At 38.8% G+C, this 19,650-nt stretch overlaps 1 protein-coding gene across 2 annotated transcripts; it reads left to right on the forward strand.

Annotated features, from left to right (window-relative positions):
* Positions 1-193: 193 nt before the first annotated feature.
* LOC149011981 (sterile alpha motif (SAM) domain-containing protein) lies at positions 194-18,528 on the forward strand. 2 transcript variants are annotated; one of them, XM_089164017.1, is made up of 10 exons: positions 194-1,459; positions 3,582-3,743; positions 4,013-4,366; positions 6,330-6,393; positions 8,286-8,503; positions 8,604-8,717; positions 11,538-11,646; positions 11,760-11,971; positions 12,407-12,510; positions 18,095-18,528. In XM_089164017.1, the coding sequence occupies exons 1-10, from the start codon at positions 437-439 to the stop codon at positions 18,237-18,239; spliced, it is 2,505 nt and encodes an 834-aa protein (XP_089020143.1). In that variant the 5' UTR covers positions 194-436; the 3' UTR covers positions 18,240-18,528. The 2 variants fall into 2 exon arrangements, with proteins under 2 accessions (XP_089020143.1, XP_089020145.1); XM_089164019.1 differs by having other exon boundaries at positions 195-1,459; positions 11,541-11,646.
* The last annotated feature ends 1,122 nt before the right edge of the window (positions 18,529-19,650 follow it).

A 19,650-nucleotide genomic window follows, 5' to 3' on the forward strand; every position in this document is an offset into this window, starting at 1 on the left:
TAATATGAACATGGTTTGACATTAAGAGAAAAGAAACACATAACCATTAAAGGGTAGCTCAGTTGGTAATGTTGGCATCTCTTATTGATCCCCTTGGTATATGTAATAGTTGCCATCCCCGATTGTAAAAAGCTACCAATTCCAACTAGAAAGAGACGTATGAAAGGATCGGCTAACTCGGGGCAATCTTGATTCGATTGAATTACGGAACCAGACCGACCCAAACAGATTTCGAAGCGAGCCGGATCCCTCTGTTTCTAAGCATTCGTGAGGATTCAAAATGAAAATTTTGCGAGAAAACTGAAGGCGGGAAAATGCCGTATCTATGATGCCCTAGTTTTACGGGGCTTCAGCTCTGCGCTTCCACTTTACGCTTACGGTGATCTCAAGCTCCGTTGGAGCCCCATTTTGATGGTAGAACTGTAGAAGCTCGACCATGTCGGACGATGACGACGATTTTCAGATGTTTGGTCACGTTGTTTCCGTCGGCCAGAAGAACCGTATTACTTCATTACGCCAGAAATCCACCAAAAGTTCCATTTCACAACCGCTGAAACCTTCTAACTGTATCCGGTCATCGAAGAAGAGGAAGAGCTCCACCAGCACTGGGAAAGAAAATTTCAGATATGCTTCCTCTGTCGGTGAGAAAAGAGATGCCGAAGTGAACAAGAGGTCCGATTTGGATTCAGCGAGGCCTGGCTTATTGGAAACGAAAGCAGATCTCAGCGGGAATTGCCATTCTGGCGTCGTTGGAAGTTCTACGGACGAAGCAAATATTTATTTGAATGGTGTTTATTCTGAGCACAATGAGGAAATTAGAGTTGAAACGGAGTCTAGGCCGACGGAATCAAGTATAAAAGGCTTTTCTACTTCAACCGTTGATAACGGTTGCTTTGATGATTTTGCTCTTGGATTTAGTGGATCTGTTGATTGTGGTAATGAAGAGCTATGTAATTCTGATAAGGTTTCTGCCTTCGATTTATCGGAATCACAGTTTTTAGAACCAGTCGTAAGTTGCAGTTGTAAGGTTGAGGATGAGTTTGTGGGTGGGGATAGTATTTCCACTGGATGTGATGATAAAGGAAGATTCAGGTTGGAGAATGCTCATAGTTCAGTTGAATCGAGATTATTAGCCTCGAGTTTAGAAGACAATTCCCTTGCCAATAATAGTTGCAATGAGGATAATGGTATTGAGGATTTTGAGCCAGGTACACAGCTCAATGTGTTGATGAACTTGTGTTTAGAAACTGATGAAGTGGACAAGTTGAAGGGAACAGATATCTTGAAGGGCGATGGTTCAGCTAATAGTCTAATTGAGTGTCCTTTATGTGGAATCGACATTTCGGGTTTGAGTGAGGAACAAAGACATGCTCATACAAATGGTTGTATTGACCAAAAGGAATCACACCACAGCCTGGCCAACAATGGGTTTTACAGTAATGAGATTCAGAAGGCAAAGGTTTTGTGTAGGACTTTAGATTCCTTTCTTTCTTAGCCCTTCAATTTCGCTTTATATTGAGTCTTCTTTTTCCCCTTTGTGTGGATTCCCTTCCATTTGATTATTTTACATGGACAATTAGGATATTTAAATATGTTGGAGAGTGGTGGTTGTTTATTCTGTCCAATAGGAATTTAATATTGGTAAAGCATTTATTTGAAACTTCGTTCCTGAGGAAAAATATATCAATCTGCCGATCATGAAAGCTGAGCTAGCGAAGACACTAGATGTAAGCTAAGATGTAGCGATATGGTGGAACCTGTAGCAGAATTGAATTGCAGCAATTAATGGCTAGTTTTTTGGTATTTAAAAAGGGATAACAATGAAATCTAGGGTTAGGATTGTCAGGTAAGAACCTGGACTTGGAGCTAGTATTTTGAGTGATATGAGACTTATGACTCGAACTAGTTTAGACCTCATTGGTTTTGCTTTTGAGAGTGTTTTGGCCATTGTGACATCAGCTCTTCAACTTCTATTGGATTTTTTGCTAGAATCTTGGTTGAAGTGCCTCCTCCACGTGATAAATACCACCCCTAGTCCATCTATTGCAAGGATTGAAAGGTTTTTCAAGCAAAATTTTAAGGTAAGAGTTGGAGCTTCTTAGTGACCACTGAGTTAGTGGCATAGTGCTTATTGCTTCGGGTGTTGAGTTGTAACTTTGGCCTTTCGATTGGTCATGTGAACTTTGTAAATTGAACTATGAAGCCATTAACATGTGTGATGCATTAGACTTGATTCATGTTTGAACACTAATGGATTCATAATATTTAGTGTAGTGCATGATGTGTATAATAGGCCATCCAAGGATGCATCTTCAGCGTATGGGTCTCAATCTTGCTGTTCAAAATGGAACTCACATTTGTGGTACTTATTTTCTTTGGTAAATCTAAGGCAAGCACTGTGCTTAGAAGGCCTGAAATGGGATGCGAACAAGTCTCAACTCCAAAAGACACCTAAAATCACCGAGTTTAGCCAACTCCAGATGACCACCAAAACTGAGATCTTGAATCATGATACATCTACATTGAGCAATAATGCATAAATAAGTCATAGAAAGTTAAATACTCTAGTCTTGCATGTCACAAACTCCGAATGGCTAAATGCATATAAATTTTGAGGATTAGGTAGAATCAACAGTGTGATGTAAATGTGTAATCGTGTAATAATGTGTGAAAATGAAGTGAAAGGATGAGGAAAAGGGATTTGTCTCCCCTTCTCCAAACAAAAACAAGTTTACAGCCCTTTTTGCTGAAATTTCAAATAGCATTGTTCAAGTTATTGTTTTTTTCGTTTTTATGATGGCATGTGACAAATTATTGAGATGTTGATTGAGATATATGACTTTTTCATGTCTTGTATGCTGTCTCATCTTGACCAGGTTGAGAGCTCGAACTATGGTATTTAAAATCCATGTGATAGGGACTAGGAGGATCTACACCCAGAAAAAATTTGAGGACTTGTGAAAAATGATAACGACTCTCAGTCTTGATTAAAAAAGAGAGTTAAATTGTAATAATGTCAATATAAGACTTTGTCAATCATTGCTGGCTGCTGACCTGTTGCAACCTCTTCCATCCTGGCTTCGGACAGGCAGAAAATGCTTGCAGACATTCCAAATAAGCTAGCATGTTGGTAGAAATAGATTCATGTAAAGAGTATTGTTTTCTCTTATGTTCTGATTACGGTCATAGTTTCATTACTTTTGCAGAATCTTGAAGCTACCCAATAAATATCATTATTTGCAAGTCATGGTACTTATTTGTCCTATTTGCAATATAACAATTACTCTTTGTCTTATTTCCAATATGATATCTTCTTCCCGTCCCTCCACCCTGCAGAATAAATAACATATTATTATTTGAGCTATACAAAAACTGTGCTATATTTGATTGGGACAAGATGTCTCCGTTGATAAATAAATGTATGACTATACTCACAAAATGTCTCCAATTAAACCATAATCCCAACATTTGACATTTTCATTCCTTTTCGACTGATGTCAGCACTTTGGAATCTCCCTAATTAATTCAAAGTCTGGAGATTTTTATTTTATTCTTGTAACAGAAAGATTTAATTACTGCAGGTTGATCCTCCTTGCAATGATTCGATAGTTCAATCTCCAATTCGAGTTGTTGATGTCTCCCCTGTTCTTGAATGGCTGCGTTGCCTAGGTCTCTCAAGATATGAAGAAGCTTTTGTTAGGGAAGAAATTGATTGGGACACTCTGCATTGGCTGACAGAAGAGGTATGTTTCAAGGATTTTCATGATCTACAATTAATGTGACTGGAGAAGGAATTTGTACACATTTCCTGGTGCTGATGCCTACAGAAGATGAAGGCTCTGACCATCCTCAGATGGGAAGTTGATACATGCAAACAAAAATTGAACTCGGTTCCAATGGAACAAGATATTATTTGGTTAACACAGAGCACATGAAATTTGTCTTGTTCATTTTGTATGCCAATTTGTGGTGGTTGGAATCTCAACTAATAGATAAAATAATATTGTTACAGGATCTCTTCAATATAGGAGTTACAGCACTTGGTCCCAGGAAAAAGATTGTCCATGCTCTTACTCAACTCAGGAAAGAAACCATGCTTACAGCAGACACGCACCGCAGCATGGATGATGATTCTAGAGTCAAAGTTAACTGTAACCGTAAACCAGCTGGCAATAAATTGATCACAGAGTACTTCTTAGGTTCTTCTGTTGGGAAGAGAGATCCTGCACTCTCTGTCGCACGTGCAATGGGAGAAAGCAAAACAGGTTCTCGTAATAAAAGGGTTGTTGGCAGAAGTCATGTGAGGAATGGAAAGCTAAAAGACACTCCTTCATGGTGTTGCATACCCGGGACACCATTCCGAGTGGTATAATGCCCTTTCTACCCTTTTTGGTGCTAGCAGAATGGAATATATCCACCCTCTAATGTGATGGGGGTCGGTTCCACTGTTAGGTTTTACATATCAAAACATTTTTTCTTTATCATTTGATTGAAATTGTGCTATCATTTTTGATTTAAAGGGTTTCCTTTTTAGTTTTTGTTGAGTTACAGCTTTAAGCTTCACTTTTTCGAAATTTTTTTTCCAAGTGACTTTGGTAATCTATGGGTAATTGGAGGTGGAGTTGAACATTCAGGCATTTTGCCTTTTTGGGATTAAATCAACTTCAATGCTAACTTCATCATTAGAGTGATTCTCAAAATATTTCTAGCATACGTTTTGTTAAAATTCTAAAATACTAATGACAATTTCTAGGGTGTACCTAGTGCATGAAACTCCTAGCATTGTGGATAAAACCAAACCCTACGTCCACAGGTTACCAAATGATTTAAATAGCTTAATGTTGTTGGGTACTCAAGCCCATTGAAAAAGTTAATCTAATGAATTCCCAAACTAATTCGTCTCTATATTCTGCACCGGTTGTCCGACCCAAAAGAAAAAAAGGAAAACAAAGAAAATATTGCCTGATAAAGGATTAAATTAATTTTTTGAATTAGCAATTGTAAAGTAGTCCGAGGCTTGGTTGGTGGACCACCTTTGTTGCCTGAGTTCAAGGCATCAAGTAGCTTCTCACCATAAATTGCTGTGGTAAGGTTGCTTAAGGAAATTGCTCTCCAAGGCACTGGTTCACCCTTTCTAAACTTGCTCTAGACTGGTAGGTGAGACCAACCTAGGAGCCAATGTCTAGGATTCAGGATGAAGTTTTATACGTTGGTAGGTCAAATAATATTTTTTTTTTGTTACAACAGGTGTTAAGGAATTGTATAATCTGTTTTTTGATGGTAGGGTTATATTGAATTAGTGTTCTATATATGAAGGTTTGGTATTGGGTGGGTGATAGAATATCGATAAAATTGAATTATAGCCGTTTAGGATTAGGGTTTTGAGTTTTTAGAAAGTAAAAATTGATGGAATCCTGGGTTTAGGATGAGAATTTGGGAAGGAGCTTTGCATGAACTAGGGTGGAGAGCGAAGTTCAGTTGAAATATGGACAAGGTGATGGTTGGTTTGCATTGAGTGAATTCTAGGGTTTCTTGGGAAGAACCTGAGATGGAGGTTGTCATGGTTTTAATGGTTGGATGGGTCTGCAAAAGGGATCAAGTTCTCCTTATGGGCAGGGTAATGTGGTCCAAATTTAGGGTTTCATGGATGAATGGGTAGGTCTGATCAGGGTTTTGATGTTGGAGAAGTGAAAATAAAGGGGATTACTGGGGTTCGGAATCTTAGAGGATTAGGGGGGACAGCAGGTTGAATGGCTATGAAGATCTTGATTATTGAGAAAAAATGTTCACAGAGAACTTATTTCAGATATGGCAGCCTGAGGAAAATTCAATGGAGGGAGACAGGGAATTAGAACCATTATTCAGAGGGCAGCAATGCTTAAAACATTAAAACCCTTATTCATGGGCTCAACTGAGTCTATACATCGAAATTTATAGACACAATGATTGACATAGCTTTCAAATTCAAACTAAGAGACGAACTGAGATTACTAACTAGGACTCCCTTACAAGTCATAACCAGTTTACATCTGTAAATTTAAGCTCAAAAAGGTCTAATTAAAACTCAAATAACCTAAACATATGCCCACTTCAGTCCTCCCTACGCCTCTCCTATGCCTAATGATGCTGGTGTAGGGATTCCTTCTACGCCGGAGGCTGTTTTTAGGCAGCTGAACTACATCACATTGCCATTTGTTAAATTTCTGTCAGGAGACATTGTGTTGCATCTATGCAGTTTTCTTTGATTGGCCCTTTAACTAATTAAATTTCATTGTTTTAAGAGTTTTAGTTTTCAAGATTTTTTGACTTCACTTATTATTTATTTGCAGGATGCTTTCCGATATTTGAGGGGCAATTGTTCCCACTGGTTTCTCACCCACTTTCATATTGACCGTAAGTCCAGCAAACTCTAGTATTACTTAATACCTTTGGTGGTTAAAGGATTTTTAAATAGACCTACTTGTGGCGGCCACAGAAACTTGTTTTGTTTGTTGTTTTCATTTTTCTTAGTGGGCCAGTTTGAGGAATTTACTGTGGCACATGATGTATTCCATCATGGCTTTTATTCTGCTAGATGTCATGATTTTCTTTGATTGGTGTGTGCAGGGTTTTACAGTTCCATCTGATAGGAATCATAGGATTGTAATAGATAATCTAGCTCAAGATATGTCTGATTGGATAATCATATTTTATCTGGATGGGATCCTTGTTTCGAAGCTTTTATACATGATTGCCTCCCAATTGGCAAGGTTTGTTAGGACTTTCCATGGCTAACCCTTGGGAACAACCCCTTACTCAAAATCTGCCTTTAGGATTAAATTCTTTCCAATGGGAGGAAAAACACTCCCAATTCAGGGTCCTAGGGTTTTTGGTTTTACATTCCTAGTTCTAAGTCAGTGAATTTTAGGGTATGATTCCATTGGGTTCAGTAGAGAAGAGGGAAAACAACAGGGTGGCTTCCTTGATCCTCCTGGAATGAGGGAAGGTAATGTTCAATCTCCATAAGTTCTAGATTGAATTCAATAGATTCACATTCTAGAAGTCATTAGTCTAGGTAGAATGAATAAAATCTCAAAGGGAGTTAGTAGAACTTACCTGGAATTTAGCGTAGTCTCCTAATACAGAAACCCTAACAACTCCAAGGACCGACACTCCTCAATCTTCTAGGTCTCTAGATTCTCTTCTTCTTCTCAATTTTCCTTTTCTAGTAGTAAATTTTCGTTTTAGGGGTCTAAGTGGGGTTTAAATAGGCCAAGTAGGGGGTAATTAAGGTATTGTAGAATCCCAATCATGCACAAACTTGGCAGCTGCAAATCTGTTTGGATTGACTGGTTAGACCTGCCAGTTGATCCAGTCTACTGCCACCTGGTCCATCAGATTGACTGCCAGGTTTTCTTGCCGTATTTGGGTTTTGATTCTTGCATGCTATTTTCTAGACTATTAGAGGTCTTATTTAATATGGAAGGCTTGCATTCTGGATTCTCCCCTAACCTGGCTTAGTGCCGATGCAAATCTAACCATGTCAAAATCTGACGGAGCAGCTAAGTAAGTTCTAACTTATCTCTTGCCTCTGAAATGCACATCTCCTAGAAGTAAGCAATCCATTTGCCCAAGTCTGTTGGGTCGTGACCTTTCCTTTGCTCGGATTCCACCATAGCAGTTAGAGTTGGATCTCCCTCCCCATCCTCCGTCATCACTGATTCTGGTATCTTGTTCTCCACATGGATGGACCATAGATTGGCAGCAGCTATCCTATCCAGTGCTGGTCCTACAGGGCAGTTGTGGTTTAGTCTACGGTTGGCTTATCTCATTTCATATGCTTCCACACATTGCATATGAGTGTAATGCACTTTGAAGTGTCCAACATCAAGCTACTTTGGAGACTGCTCTGGTGAATTTACTGTCTAACATCAAACTAAAGTCCAAGTTCAAGAAGTTGCAGCAGCCAAATCACAAATGCCATTGAGACCAACTAGTTCTGTTAGGATCTTAGTTTGAGTTGTGGTAAATTTATAAGCTGGGCTGAACCAAGATCTTGGTCAAGTTGGAGTATTCCTAGGTTTTGCAGGCCATCTTTTCCCAGTTCCATGAAATACCGGGACATTATTGAAATCTTGGCAAGACGGCAAGCTCTCAAACTATGCCCATAAAAGGCTGCCAGAGGTTGGGATCATTGCCAAGCTAAAATGTTGTTAAAGACCCCTTTGAACACAAGACAGCAGTCAGTAATAAAAACTTATTTTATTCAAAAAAGTGGTTCACACACATATTTTTTGCTGTTGCAGATTATCAGGGCCTTACAAGAAGTTTCTGTCATGGGAAGATTTATTGCTCCTCAATTACAGCACGGCTTGTGAATATGAAAATTGGGATTCCTTGGGATAGATTGCAGGTCTTGCCACTCAACCAGAAGATCACGATTGCTAGTGTTGAAGTAACTTGCTTCGATGCAAACCACTGTCCTGGTTCCATAATTATTCTCTTCGAGCCACCCAATGGCAAGGTGTGTTCCAACTTCTTAAGATCAGCTGTTATGTCTGTTCTGCTATTGTTCTTGTAAAGTTTGCGTAAGTTGCTAATTGTGTTTAACTTCATGTGATTAGGCAGTTCTACACACAGGTGATTTCAGATTTAGTGAGGAAATGAAGAGCATAGGTGCATTGCGGAGTTGTCGCATCCACACTCTTATCCTTGATACCACTTACTGTAACCCCCAGGTGTGTGAAATGCAGGACTCTACTCAAGTGGAAAAATGCAATATTTTTACTCTCATCTCTTAGACATTCTTTTCTGATTATAGTAACTATTTTTTTAGACATGCACATTTCCTTGTGAGAGATAGAGACTTGAGGTGTCATTAATAATGGATCGCTGTTAACATCAATTGATGATAAACATGAAATTGAAATGAATGAGCAGGTATGGGTTGCTGGCTGTACCAATTACATGGCAGATCAGGTTGGCCAGAAGTTTCTTGAAAGTAGAATCCACCCTTTGCGGTGTGCTGATTGTCAGGTCAAGTGACTGTCAATTGACTTACCAAAAAATTGACAAATGAAGGCACAAAAAGTGGTGAAAACGCACATTTTTTGGAAAAGTTCTTGTCCATTAGGAGTACAAGGGCATATTTACCGTATAAGGTGGCCTTGTGAATGAAGACCTCAAATTTAACGTCTGAAAGTTTTGACGATGCCCTCTGGCCATGCAATGGTGAACATTTGTTTACTGATACTTTGATATGCTTTTTATTCCTGCTCTTTTTCAGTCCTTGCATTATGTATATGAAGTGTTGTATCAATCTGGGAACCATTCCCTAGCCAAGCTTTAAAATGCTTAAGGGTGATGCATGAATACTAGTTTAAAAAATGTCATTAAGGTGCCCAGACACAAAAGATGGATTAAGCATACCTAGAATATGGTACTGAGGCATTGCCTTATAATGTAAGGCTAAGATCAAGGATGACTTAACGCCAATCTAACCAACAAATCAGAAAATTTAGAAGTAAGACAGAACTAGAAGTCTAAGGGGTATGACCAAATCAGATTGTAGAGATTAGATCGGGATTTGAATGAGAGACAGCATTAGTTCAATACAGCAGTGGCTTCAAAACCAGCTTGAACAAGAGAAGAAAGGAAAAGGGATAAATGTGTTTCAGCTCTCTTAATTAGGTTCCTGAACTGTAAGTATTTTGCTCTCAATAGCAGGGTCCTCACCCTTCTTATCACTTAGGGAAGAGACAAGCAAATAAAATGAAGCAAAGCTTCATTAGTCAATTTTATAAGGGCAAATTACATAAAGACCCCTTGTGTTTCAAATCAATTACATCTACTACCCTTAAAATAAAATCAATTACAAATGCCCCCTTCTATTAATTATTGAGGTTAATTGGTGATATCACTAGTTAACAAATATATAAAATACCGATTTTACCCTTCTTTCTTCTTGATATTTTACCGATTTACCCTTAAACAAATGTTGCTAATTCCTCCTCCCACCCTTACCTCCACCACCACCACCACCACTGCCGCCACCGTACTCTCCCGTCTCTCTCTCAATCTCTCTCTCTCTCTCTCTTTCCTTGTCTTGGTAACATATTGTGCCATTACTTTGATGTTTGTGTCCTTTTTTTAGTCGGTTTCACTGAACTGATGTGCAACATTTCTAGAATATCTGCAGATATAAAAGTCAATTGAAGCAATAATAAGTCTGAAGAAGCATGGTGAAGCATCACCCAAATCTGATTATGTGTAGGAAGCAGCCTGAAATTGCTATTGTACAGCGCAAATTAGCTGCTCCCTTGGCAAACTGAAGCATAAGGGGGGAAAGAAATAAGATACAGGATCTAACAAGTGGCCTATTAGCCCATCTAAACTGTGATTCCAGCCTTCCCTCCTACAATTCCATATCTTCCGCCTGCTTCTGTATTACAATACAGGAATCTTTCTACCCCTGAGAAAAATAATGGGCTTCCATTTATCTTTTTCCTCACTTGACCAAGCATAATTGAAGAAAAGTCTACCACAAGAGTCGAGACAAACAAACTCTTCTGATCTACTCAGTTCTTAGTCTCACCTATAGTTCGAGGCGTCTGCAAAATCAAGCCCTATTTCCTCCCCTGGTTACCCTCACAATAAGAATAAATGGGAAATTTAATCAATAGGAGACTCCGGCCACCGGAGGAAAGCCCAAGGCCGGTCTCGTTGTGAGCGTGAAGGCCGTGGGTTTCGCGGGAGTTGGTTGTTCCATTGCCATTTCTTGCGATGGCCTAAAAGTTTTTCCAGAAGAAAGAAGGGTAAAATGGTATTTTATGTATTTGTTAACTGATGACATCACTATTTAAACCCAATTCTTATTAGAAAGGGGGCGTTTGTAATTGAATTTTTTTCAGGGTTAGTAGGTGTAATTATTCAAAACCCAGGGGTCTATATGTAATTTGCCCATTTTATAAATCTATGTGGGCTGAGAATAGCCTATTACATATTTTATAGAGTACTAATATTTGATTTGCTCTCCAAGTTGCATAGAATATAGAGACTGTGGGCTGTGAATATTTTTCCTAGCTAATATTCCTAGCAACAAAAAAGAAAACATAAACATACTATAATGAAAAAAAAGTAAATTAGAACCTAGGCTTTATAAATAAGTCACATGCATAAATACTAAGATACAAACTAACTTGATTACCCAAAAAAACTAAAAAAAAAGATACAAACTAACTTTTAGACACTTAGGAACAACTAAAATAGAAACAAAATAAAATCTAATATAGTCTTCAATCTTCCAAAGCTATAGATGCAAGTGAGTCCCATCAAATCTTCCATCATATTCTCATTAAGATCCAAAACAAATCTGTTACACTGTTGACGTGAACAGTTTTTTGGTCTTCTTTTGGCCCTTTTAGAATATTTGCTAGACTGGTTTCACTTGGCTCAGTTGGTCGAATGGAAACCAATTTGATTCAGCCCAGGTTCTACATCACCTTAACTGCATGACAATTATGATTGTCTTTGACATTTTTGTTTTTTGTGTTTCTAAGCAGTATGACTTTCCAAAGCAAGAGGCAGTTATACAGTTTGTGATTGAGGCCATCCAGGCTGAAGCTTTCAACCCCAAAACACTCTTTCTAATTGGTAGCTATACAATTGGTAAGCTCTACCTCTTGTTGTGCCTCTTTTTATTTTATTTTTTATTTTTTTCTTTCTTTCTTTCTTTCTTTTGATTGCAATTGATACACTTTGTGATTTATCTTCTACTACAGGAAAGGAACGACTGTTCTTGGAGGTTGCACGAGTTCTGCATAAGAAGGTTTATGTTGGAGTGGCAAAGTTACGTCTTTTGGAATGCTTGGAGCTTCCTGAGGCAGACATGCAATGGTTTACAAAAAATGAACAAGAGTCTCACATTCATGTTGTGCCTATGTGGACGATTGCGAGCTTCAAGAGGATGAAGCATCTATCTTCTCAATATTTGGTAGGTGTACACTCTCCTATTCTTAAAGGGGACATTTGGGCAAATGATTTATCATCTAATAGTTCAAGAAGGTCGATTTGGAATGTCATGCGCAGGTTAAGAAAAGAAAAAACTGTAACCATTGTAAGCATGCAATTACATATCCCCACCTCCTAAACGTCCCAACCAAGCAATGAAAAAGAGTTGCCTTTTCAAGTCTCTTGGATCTGAATCACAATCTTTATTTGTTTGGATCTGAATCACAATCTTTATACTAATATTTTTGCTAAGAAGGTAATGTTATTAACTTAGTATTGATACAGATAATTCATGCATTTGAGTTTCGTTTCCCCCCCCCCCCCCTCTGTTCCATTCAGTTTGCTGGCTTCTGATGTTTCTCATCCTTGCTCTATCTTTATTTATTTTTCTGTATATGGTATTTGCCTGTTGTGTTAGGGTCGATACAATCTTATAGTTGCTTTCTCTCCTACTGGCTGGACATTTGGTAAAGGAAAGAAGAAGACTCCTGGGAGAAGATGGCAGCAGGGTACAGTTATCAGGTATATATAAATTTCTTGTGTTGCCATCCGTTTTTGGTCTCACACAGCACGTGCACATACACACGCTCCCTCACATTCTTTTATGCTAATAATAATGTAGAAAGAAAGAATAGAACATATGGTTGAAGAGAAATTCTTTGTTTAAAGTTACAAAACCAATGACTGTAGAATTTAATCCTTCGAGTTCATGGCTGGATAACCATATCTAGTTGTGGGTCTGATACGGCTAACAGATATCTGGATAACAGAAGCACAGTAGTCAGGAACTGCTGCCAGACCTCTGATGCTTGCCTGACTCTTGATGTCTGCCGAACCTCTAATAACCTCCTCTCCTTCTGGTTGATCACTTCTGTTGCCATTGATAAACCCACCTGCCCCTTTATCTCTTCTCAGTCCTGGAATCCTTCCAACTCTCTAGAATTAACCTTTCCTTCATCCCCCCCCCCCCCTGATGGCTTATCTTTTCTTGCCTTTGCACTGCAACCTGGCATCCATCGCTGGTGATCAGCTTTGGTTGGTCAAATCACTGGCCCTCACCCTCTTACAACATAGTCAAAGCATGTTCTTTGAACAATGGCTGGCTCATGGTACCGTAGACACTTACCTCTTGAAAAACTGTGGGATCTTCATATTCAATTTCTCCTGCGCTGCCGCAAAGAGTCGAGCTTTTGACAGCTCCCCTGTTTTGTTGGCAAAACCCCAATTTTTTTCACAAATGGGAATGATCTTCTTCTCTTCACAAGGTCAACCCCAGCACTATTCCTTGTGGATCAACCTTCTAGGTCTCCCCTTCGAATTTTGGAATGCTGAGTCCTTAGTTGTATAGGTTCTATCCTTGGAAAGCCTCTACGTGCTGATGCAAAGACCCTGAAGATGGAACTCCTCTCTTACACAATTTTGTGTAGGGATCTCTACCTCCAAACCATTGCCTATGTTCATCTCAGTTAAAGACATGACTGGGTGGTATCCTGTAATTGGTTTCCTCATTGCAGTTCTTTTGTGGTTTGTGGACACACTTTGGAAGCTTGAAATTTTTTGAAGCAGGATGAACTTCAAGTGCCTGTTGATGTTAGGCCTTCACCATTGAATACTATTTTGCTCGCTGGTGTCCCTGCTGCAACAAGAATGATGGAAGAATAACCTGTCCTGCTCCAATGAAAACAATGGAACAAGAATCTATTCACGACCCCAGTAATGATTGGGGAAGAATCAGACACCGGCAATGTTGCTTGAGAAGGCAACTGGCCTCTGGTTCTCCTCCATCTTGTGAAGCTCCTTCTTCCCTCACCTCAAGGACATGTGGACAGAAGCTGCAAATTTGCAACCGCTTAGTCATCTGATTCTTTCTTATAAGCAAAGACCTCCCTTGCCATGGTTCTTGGTCTCACTCAAACTCCTTGGGGTTTGCATCTCCCATTGGTGACTGTTGGTTCCTCCACCATTACAGCCAGGTTACTGCTAGGGATTGGACCTCAGTTTATCACTGCCGAAGCTTTTCCTTTTGCAATCCTCTGTTGCTCCCTGTCACCCAACTATTGCTAATCCTCCTCTTTGCCCCCTGTAGCTTACTACCCTGTCTTCCCCTGGCTCAGTGATAGCCCTCTCTGCCGCTGCAGCGACCTACCCCTTGCAGCCCCCTCATCTTATAACCTGTCCTCCCTTTTCCTTACAGTTATCTCACCTCTGTTTGCAGCAACACCGCCCCTTTGCCACACTTCCTGATGCAGGCCTGGTATAGCACTGCAATGGTGGGCTGTAATGGAGGGATAATTAGAGGAATATGGAGGGGAAGAAAGGGGAAGTAGAACAGGGGAAAGGGAATCTCTCAATAAAAAAAAAAAAACAAAAACAAAAAAAAACTCTTCAATCTATTGATGTAACCCAGGTTCTGGGCCAGCTTTCAGGATCCTTCTTAAATAGAACCAGCTATCAGTTGAGCTATCTCTAGGGTTAGGGTTTTATCTATATCCAAGATGGGATAGTTTTGGTGAAGAAAATGGGGAAATTTTAGGTTAACAAAATTTGGATGGGCTATTGTTTCTTTGTTATGGGAGGTTTAGGGAAGCTAGGGCTTTAACAGAACCTAGTTGGGAAAGGATTTTGGAAAACTTTGGGTCTTAACCAAATAGAATGGGAACAATTGGGGAGATTAGGGTTTTACCCAACTAAGATGGGATAGTTTGGGAAAGGTTAAGGTGTTAACAAACTCAAAAGTGGGATTTTATCCTGATGCTAGGATGGGATGGGAGCAGGAGGTCTGTTGTTAGGGGAAAGGACAATCTTGAGAGTTCTTGAAACTTCTTCTCTCTTCCTTCTTCTTTCTGTGAATGTAACCTAGAGGAGGTCAGTCTGATGATATGATGAGTATGATTAATGTGAGCAAACATACAAATATGTGTGGTGTCCTTAGTGCACTCGATCCTCTTGAGCTCTATTCTTCCTTCTTCATTCTTCAATTCTTCAAATGTTTTTCAAGCATCAAGTGCTCATGCTTAATCTTGGGATAGGCCTTCACTTGTGTCTTGATCATCCACTTTGGGTTAGGGCTTCACTTGTGTCTGGATCATCCTTACCTTGGTTCCATTTGCTTGATTTTTGTTCATTCGGTTTGATCTAATTGGTCAGCTCAATTGAGACATTAGTACCATGTTTGTTATCATCAAAATATTAGAGGCTGATGTGGTGTTTCCCCAGCACTCCAAGATGCCGAATTAACTTGGTGTTGGAGACACCTGTTACTTCCAACAATTGTAGTCTACTATTGTGAGTAAGGCCGCCTAAAATGATACAGGACTTATCCCTGTTGAGTTGCAAAATGGAGAGGGTTGCAAAGTCATCCAGAGCCCCTATACTAGCCACAATCAACTCCTAGTGTACCTTCACAGAGATTAACAAGTCATCTGCAAGCATATGACGGGGAATTTGGGCCGCCTTGCATTTGGGCGGCAACTGCACTTGCCCTTCTGCTTCCATTTTCCTTGTAATTGCCAAAAATATCTCTATGGCCATGGTAGAAAGCTAAGGATCCTTCTGTCACTCCAACCACCTATGATTCCTTCATTACACATGGTCTTTCTAATTTCAGTACACCTTTGTCTTCCAGCTCACCATTAAGGAAAGCTTTATTAGCATCTAGTCGTTATAGCTCCCAGCCTTTTGTTGATAGAACATGAAAGCAAACGGTGTTCAGCTTGGCCACAGGTGCGAAGGTCTTTGAACCCCTTTGCAACCAATCTTGTGTTGTACCAATCCATTGTTCCATCAACTTTTTGCATTTAGTTGTTTTCTGGAGATAAAAGCTGATAGAGAAGGCAAGTGACCAAACAGTGAATTTAAAGAAATGTTCACCCCTTTAGCCCATAATGCCTCTTCCTTTTTTATGATGGTTCTCCCACATCTAGTGGTAAGAGCACAACCAAATATCCTGGCTTACCTACAGAATTTAGGATCCTGCAAGCTTTTTGTTGATATTTCTGATAAAGCAGGGAAAACGTTTTAGCAGGTTCTGGGGAGTAGGCAATGCTAAAGCTATGCATTTCAAGCTTTTCCTATCCAAGGAAAAAAGTCGTTTGGGTTTCAGACTGCTTTACGTAATAAGGCTCTCCTATCAAAGGTGGCATGGCAGTTGCGGAGTAATCCCAGCTCTGTGGGTTCAATTATCAAACTATTTATTTCCCAAACAGGGACTCCTTTTACAGGTAAATATTGGTGCTAACCCTTCCTGGGCATGGAGGAGTACAGTAAAAGGGCATAAAGTGCTTGGTTTATGTGTCCTATGGTATATTGGCACAGGTTAGAAGGGGAGACATTTGGTTTGATAGATGGGTCCCTCCTTTCTGACTATAAGGTGCAGCACCCTTTCATTGATGATGGTTTTTTTTTTTGGTCAACTATTGATGATGGTTCATCACTGATTCTTATTTTCACCCTAGTGGTAAGGTCATTCTTTAGATTCAGTTGGGGGTGTTTCCCATCTGATGACTATCAATTGTGGGGTGCTTCAAAAGATGGTACTTATTCAGTAAAAGGTTTCTATCACGTGTATCATGTAATTAGTGCTTAACAAAGGGATGAAATAATCGATCATCCCCAATGTTGCCAAGATGGAAGGATGCCCCTTTGATCAGATTAGAAATCCATCTGGAATTGCCTTCCTTGACTATAATTAAGAATCTTAATGGAGAGCTTCTGGTGAAGTTGCTTCTGCAGCAGCCCTTCATTGACAACAGGTTCCTATTGATAAACAATTTTGATGATGAAGAGCAGCTGAGGAGATGAATTAGGACATCCTTCTGTACTGGTTTTTTTTTTTTTTTTGGTGGGTGTTGGCTGCAGTCCGGCTGCAATTTACCAGGACAAATTCTCGATTAAATGTGGCTAGGTAGATGGATTGAGGTTGGTCTTTATGGACAAGACAATGCCTAAGGAGGTCAGATTTTTTAGCTTCTTTTATATTTGACATATATGGGTGTGTTCTCTTATTCACATCAAAGGCAGGTTCCCCCACTTAAGTTATCTAGGCTGCAGAACATCCATGCCTTGAGTTCCTTGCAGCCAATGTGATATCCCAATGTTCAATTACAATTCCTTTAATCTTATCATTAGCTCCAGACTTGCTATGGATGACCCTCCTACCAGGCAGCAGCTTCAAACTAAACTGCCATGCTTCGTTGGATAAAAAAGGGAACTGCAGTGGTTTGGGCTTTATTATCTAGGATCACCTTGGTGCTTCTAAAGTTGCTGTAGCTCATCTTGTTCTCTTCAGTGACATTTTAGTTGGGAAGCATAGGACCGTGTTTTAGCCTAATTCTGATCCCTGTGCATCTATTAATACCACTTCAGATCCCAGGTGCATAGTCAGGTTTTATCAATAAATCATCTTTCTACCCAAGGAAAAAAACTCCAGCAAGATGCTTTTGTATAAATTTTTATTTTTAGTAAAATACTTAAACATAAATTATTTCTTCTTGAAGTATCAAAATGAGAATACTTACGGCAAAGAACTTGAGAGCAAATCTGTTGCATTCAGGAAGTGGTTCCACTTGGTGCGCTGAAAGTAAACTAGTTGGGGGTATTTCTGTTTTACATACAGTAATATGGGTGAAGTTGAGATGGTCATCGGGCCAAAAAAGGGAGCCTTGGCTATGACAGTTAACTGTGGCAATAGGAAAACCATAAATGAAATGAGAACTGTGGTTGATTGTGTTAGGTTATGGTTTGGGACATGAAGGAACCCTCTGCTTCTGCAAAGAAAGATTCAACATTATGATTGTCAGTTAATGTCAATAGCATCTAATCTGTTCTTGCAGATTATAGATGCCACAATAGTGGAAGTGTACCACCATTTCTAATAAAAGGGAATATCACGTAAATATCCAAGGTTTCAGAAACTAGTTGTAGCTAATGGTATGTGTAATGTGTTAATGATCAAACAAGTTTATTATATCCGTGAATATGTTGTTATATATGCTAAAAAGATTTAGTTTCTCCAAGTTTATTTACAATTAGAATTGATTTGTTAACTGTATTGACCTTTCTTTACTGCATATGCAACCATATCTAATCAGTCATTTTGGATTGCTAGGTATGAAGTCCCATACAGTGAGCACTGCAGTTTCACAGAACTCAGAGAGTTTGTTCAGTTTGTATCACCTGAGAAAATAATACCAAGTGTGAATAATGATGGCACAGAATCTGCTGATGCCATGATTTCCCTTCTTGTATCTTGATTTGCACGCGATTTAGATTATGAAAAGATATTTATTCAAGGCATAATAAGTCTATTATTATTATTATAAACCCTGACTGTACCTGATCTCCCTGGTTGTAGAAAACAAGTGGAACAGACATAACAGAACCATGACAACTAGCATTAGTAGGTGATCCTAAGTCTTGTGCTGCTTCAGCAACAGTTTGATCACAGATTACTGGGATGATTAAGATTGAGAATTATGACATGATCCTGCTCAGGAACACATGCAATTTAGAACCAAACCTTGTTATTCAGGTAAAACACTAATTGGACTTTTGCGTCTAACATTAGTCATCCAAGAATGGTTTGCACAATAATTGCACTGTGTTTGATTTGGTAATTCCTGGAAATGTAATTTGACCTGGAACTGCAATTCTTGAATTTTAAAAATCGTTTGCTTGTCAAAGAGTGTGATTCTGTTTTTGGTGAAGCGACTCTATCTTGAATCACCTCGACAGATGATATCACAAAAGAATCATATTCTTGTTCTTCAAATATTTAGCAAGATTTGCAGGTAATTGGTAAATTATCTAGACATTCTTGATCGATTGCTCGAGATTGCATCCATCTTTTTAAACTATATTTTTCAAACCTATATATTAAACTTTTTTTTTGGGGGTAAGACTCCTATATATTTAAAATTGACAATTGATGAAGAATCACCTGACATAATCAAGTAACCATACAGTTTTGATCAACTCACGTTTCATGATAACCAAAAGCAGTTTGATATTATTCTATAGATCATCATTCTCAAAATAAGAACTTTTTACTATGATTCCCCAAATTACGACAATGTTAAGTAGGGTTTGCATTAAATCCTTGATCTTGATTCTACATGCCTTCACTTGTTCCTGATCTTAACCTAATCACAAAACATAAAGTGATGAAAAATTCTACTTTTATCCAAAAGAAAAATAATCTACTAAGTGGTAAAGTTTGGTCTAATTGACCTAAGTTAAATACTCAACCTTGATTTAGCCTTGACCCTAATCCAGCCTTAATTTGTTTTTAAAACTAGAATTTTGTACATGAACAAGATTGTGAGATGGGTTCGAACCATTAGGGTCAAACTTACATCCCTTATTCCAAACTATGAAGATAACTCCTAGTAGCAACAAGCTTTACTCCTAGAAGGTAATAGAAAATTAAAACTTTTTTTTGTAGCGAATGCATTATATAAAATTCATATCTGATTGGTATAAATATATAATATTCTATTTAGTTTGAAGCATTCATATATAATATATATAATATTAATCTTTTTGCCCAAAACATCCATATCTAAATACCATACTTAATTGTGGTAAAAAATTACAACACTTTAACCTTAATGGGTGTTTTTTTTTGGGTAAAGAGTTTCATTAAAATTGAGCGGAGACCGAGGT

This window comes from Hakea prostrata, chromosome 7 (genome assembly GCF_041222555.1).
Source record: "Hakea prostrata isolate BN-2017 chromosome 7, UWA_Hpros_2, whole genome shotgun sequence".
Classification (NCBI taxonomy): domain Eukaryota; kingdom Viridiplantae; phylum Streptophyta; class Magnoliopsida; order Proteales; family Proteaceae; genus Hakea; species Hakea prostrata.

What these genes read in the sequence shown, in the direction of transcription:
- LOC149011981 (XM_089164017.1), top strand. Translation starts at nt 437, where the DNA reads ATGTCGGACGATGACGACGATTTTCAGATGTTTGGTCACGTTGTTTCC. An exon ending in CACCCACTTTCATATTGACC is followed by an intron (nt 6,394 to 8,285) that starts GTAAGTCCAGCA and finishes TTGCTGTTGCAG; the next exon opens with ATTATCAGGGCCTTACAAGA. An exon ending in AATTGGTAGCTATACAATTG is followed by an intron (nt 11,647 to 11,759) that starts GTAAGCTCTACC and finishes CTTCTACTACAG; the next exon opens with GAAAGGAACGACTGTTCTTG.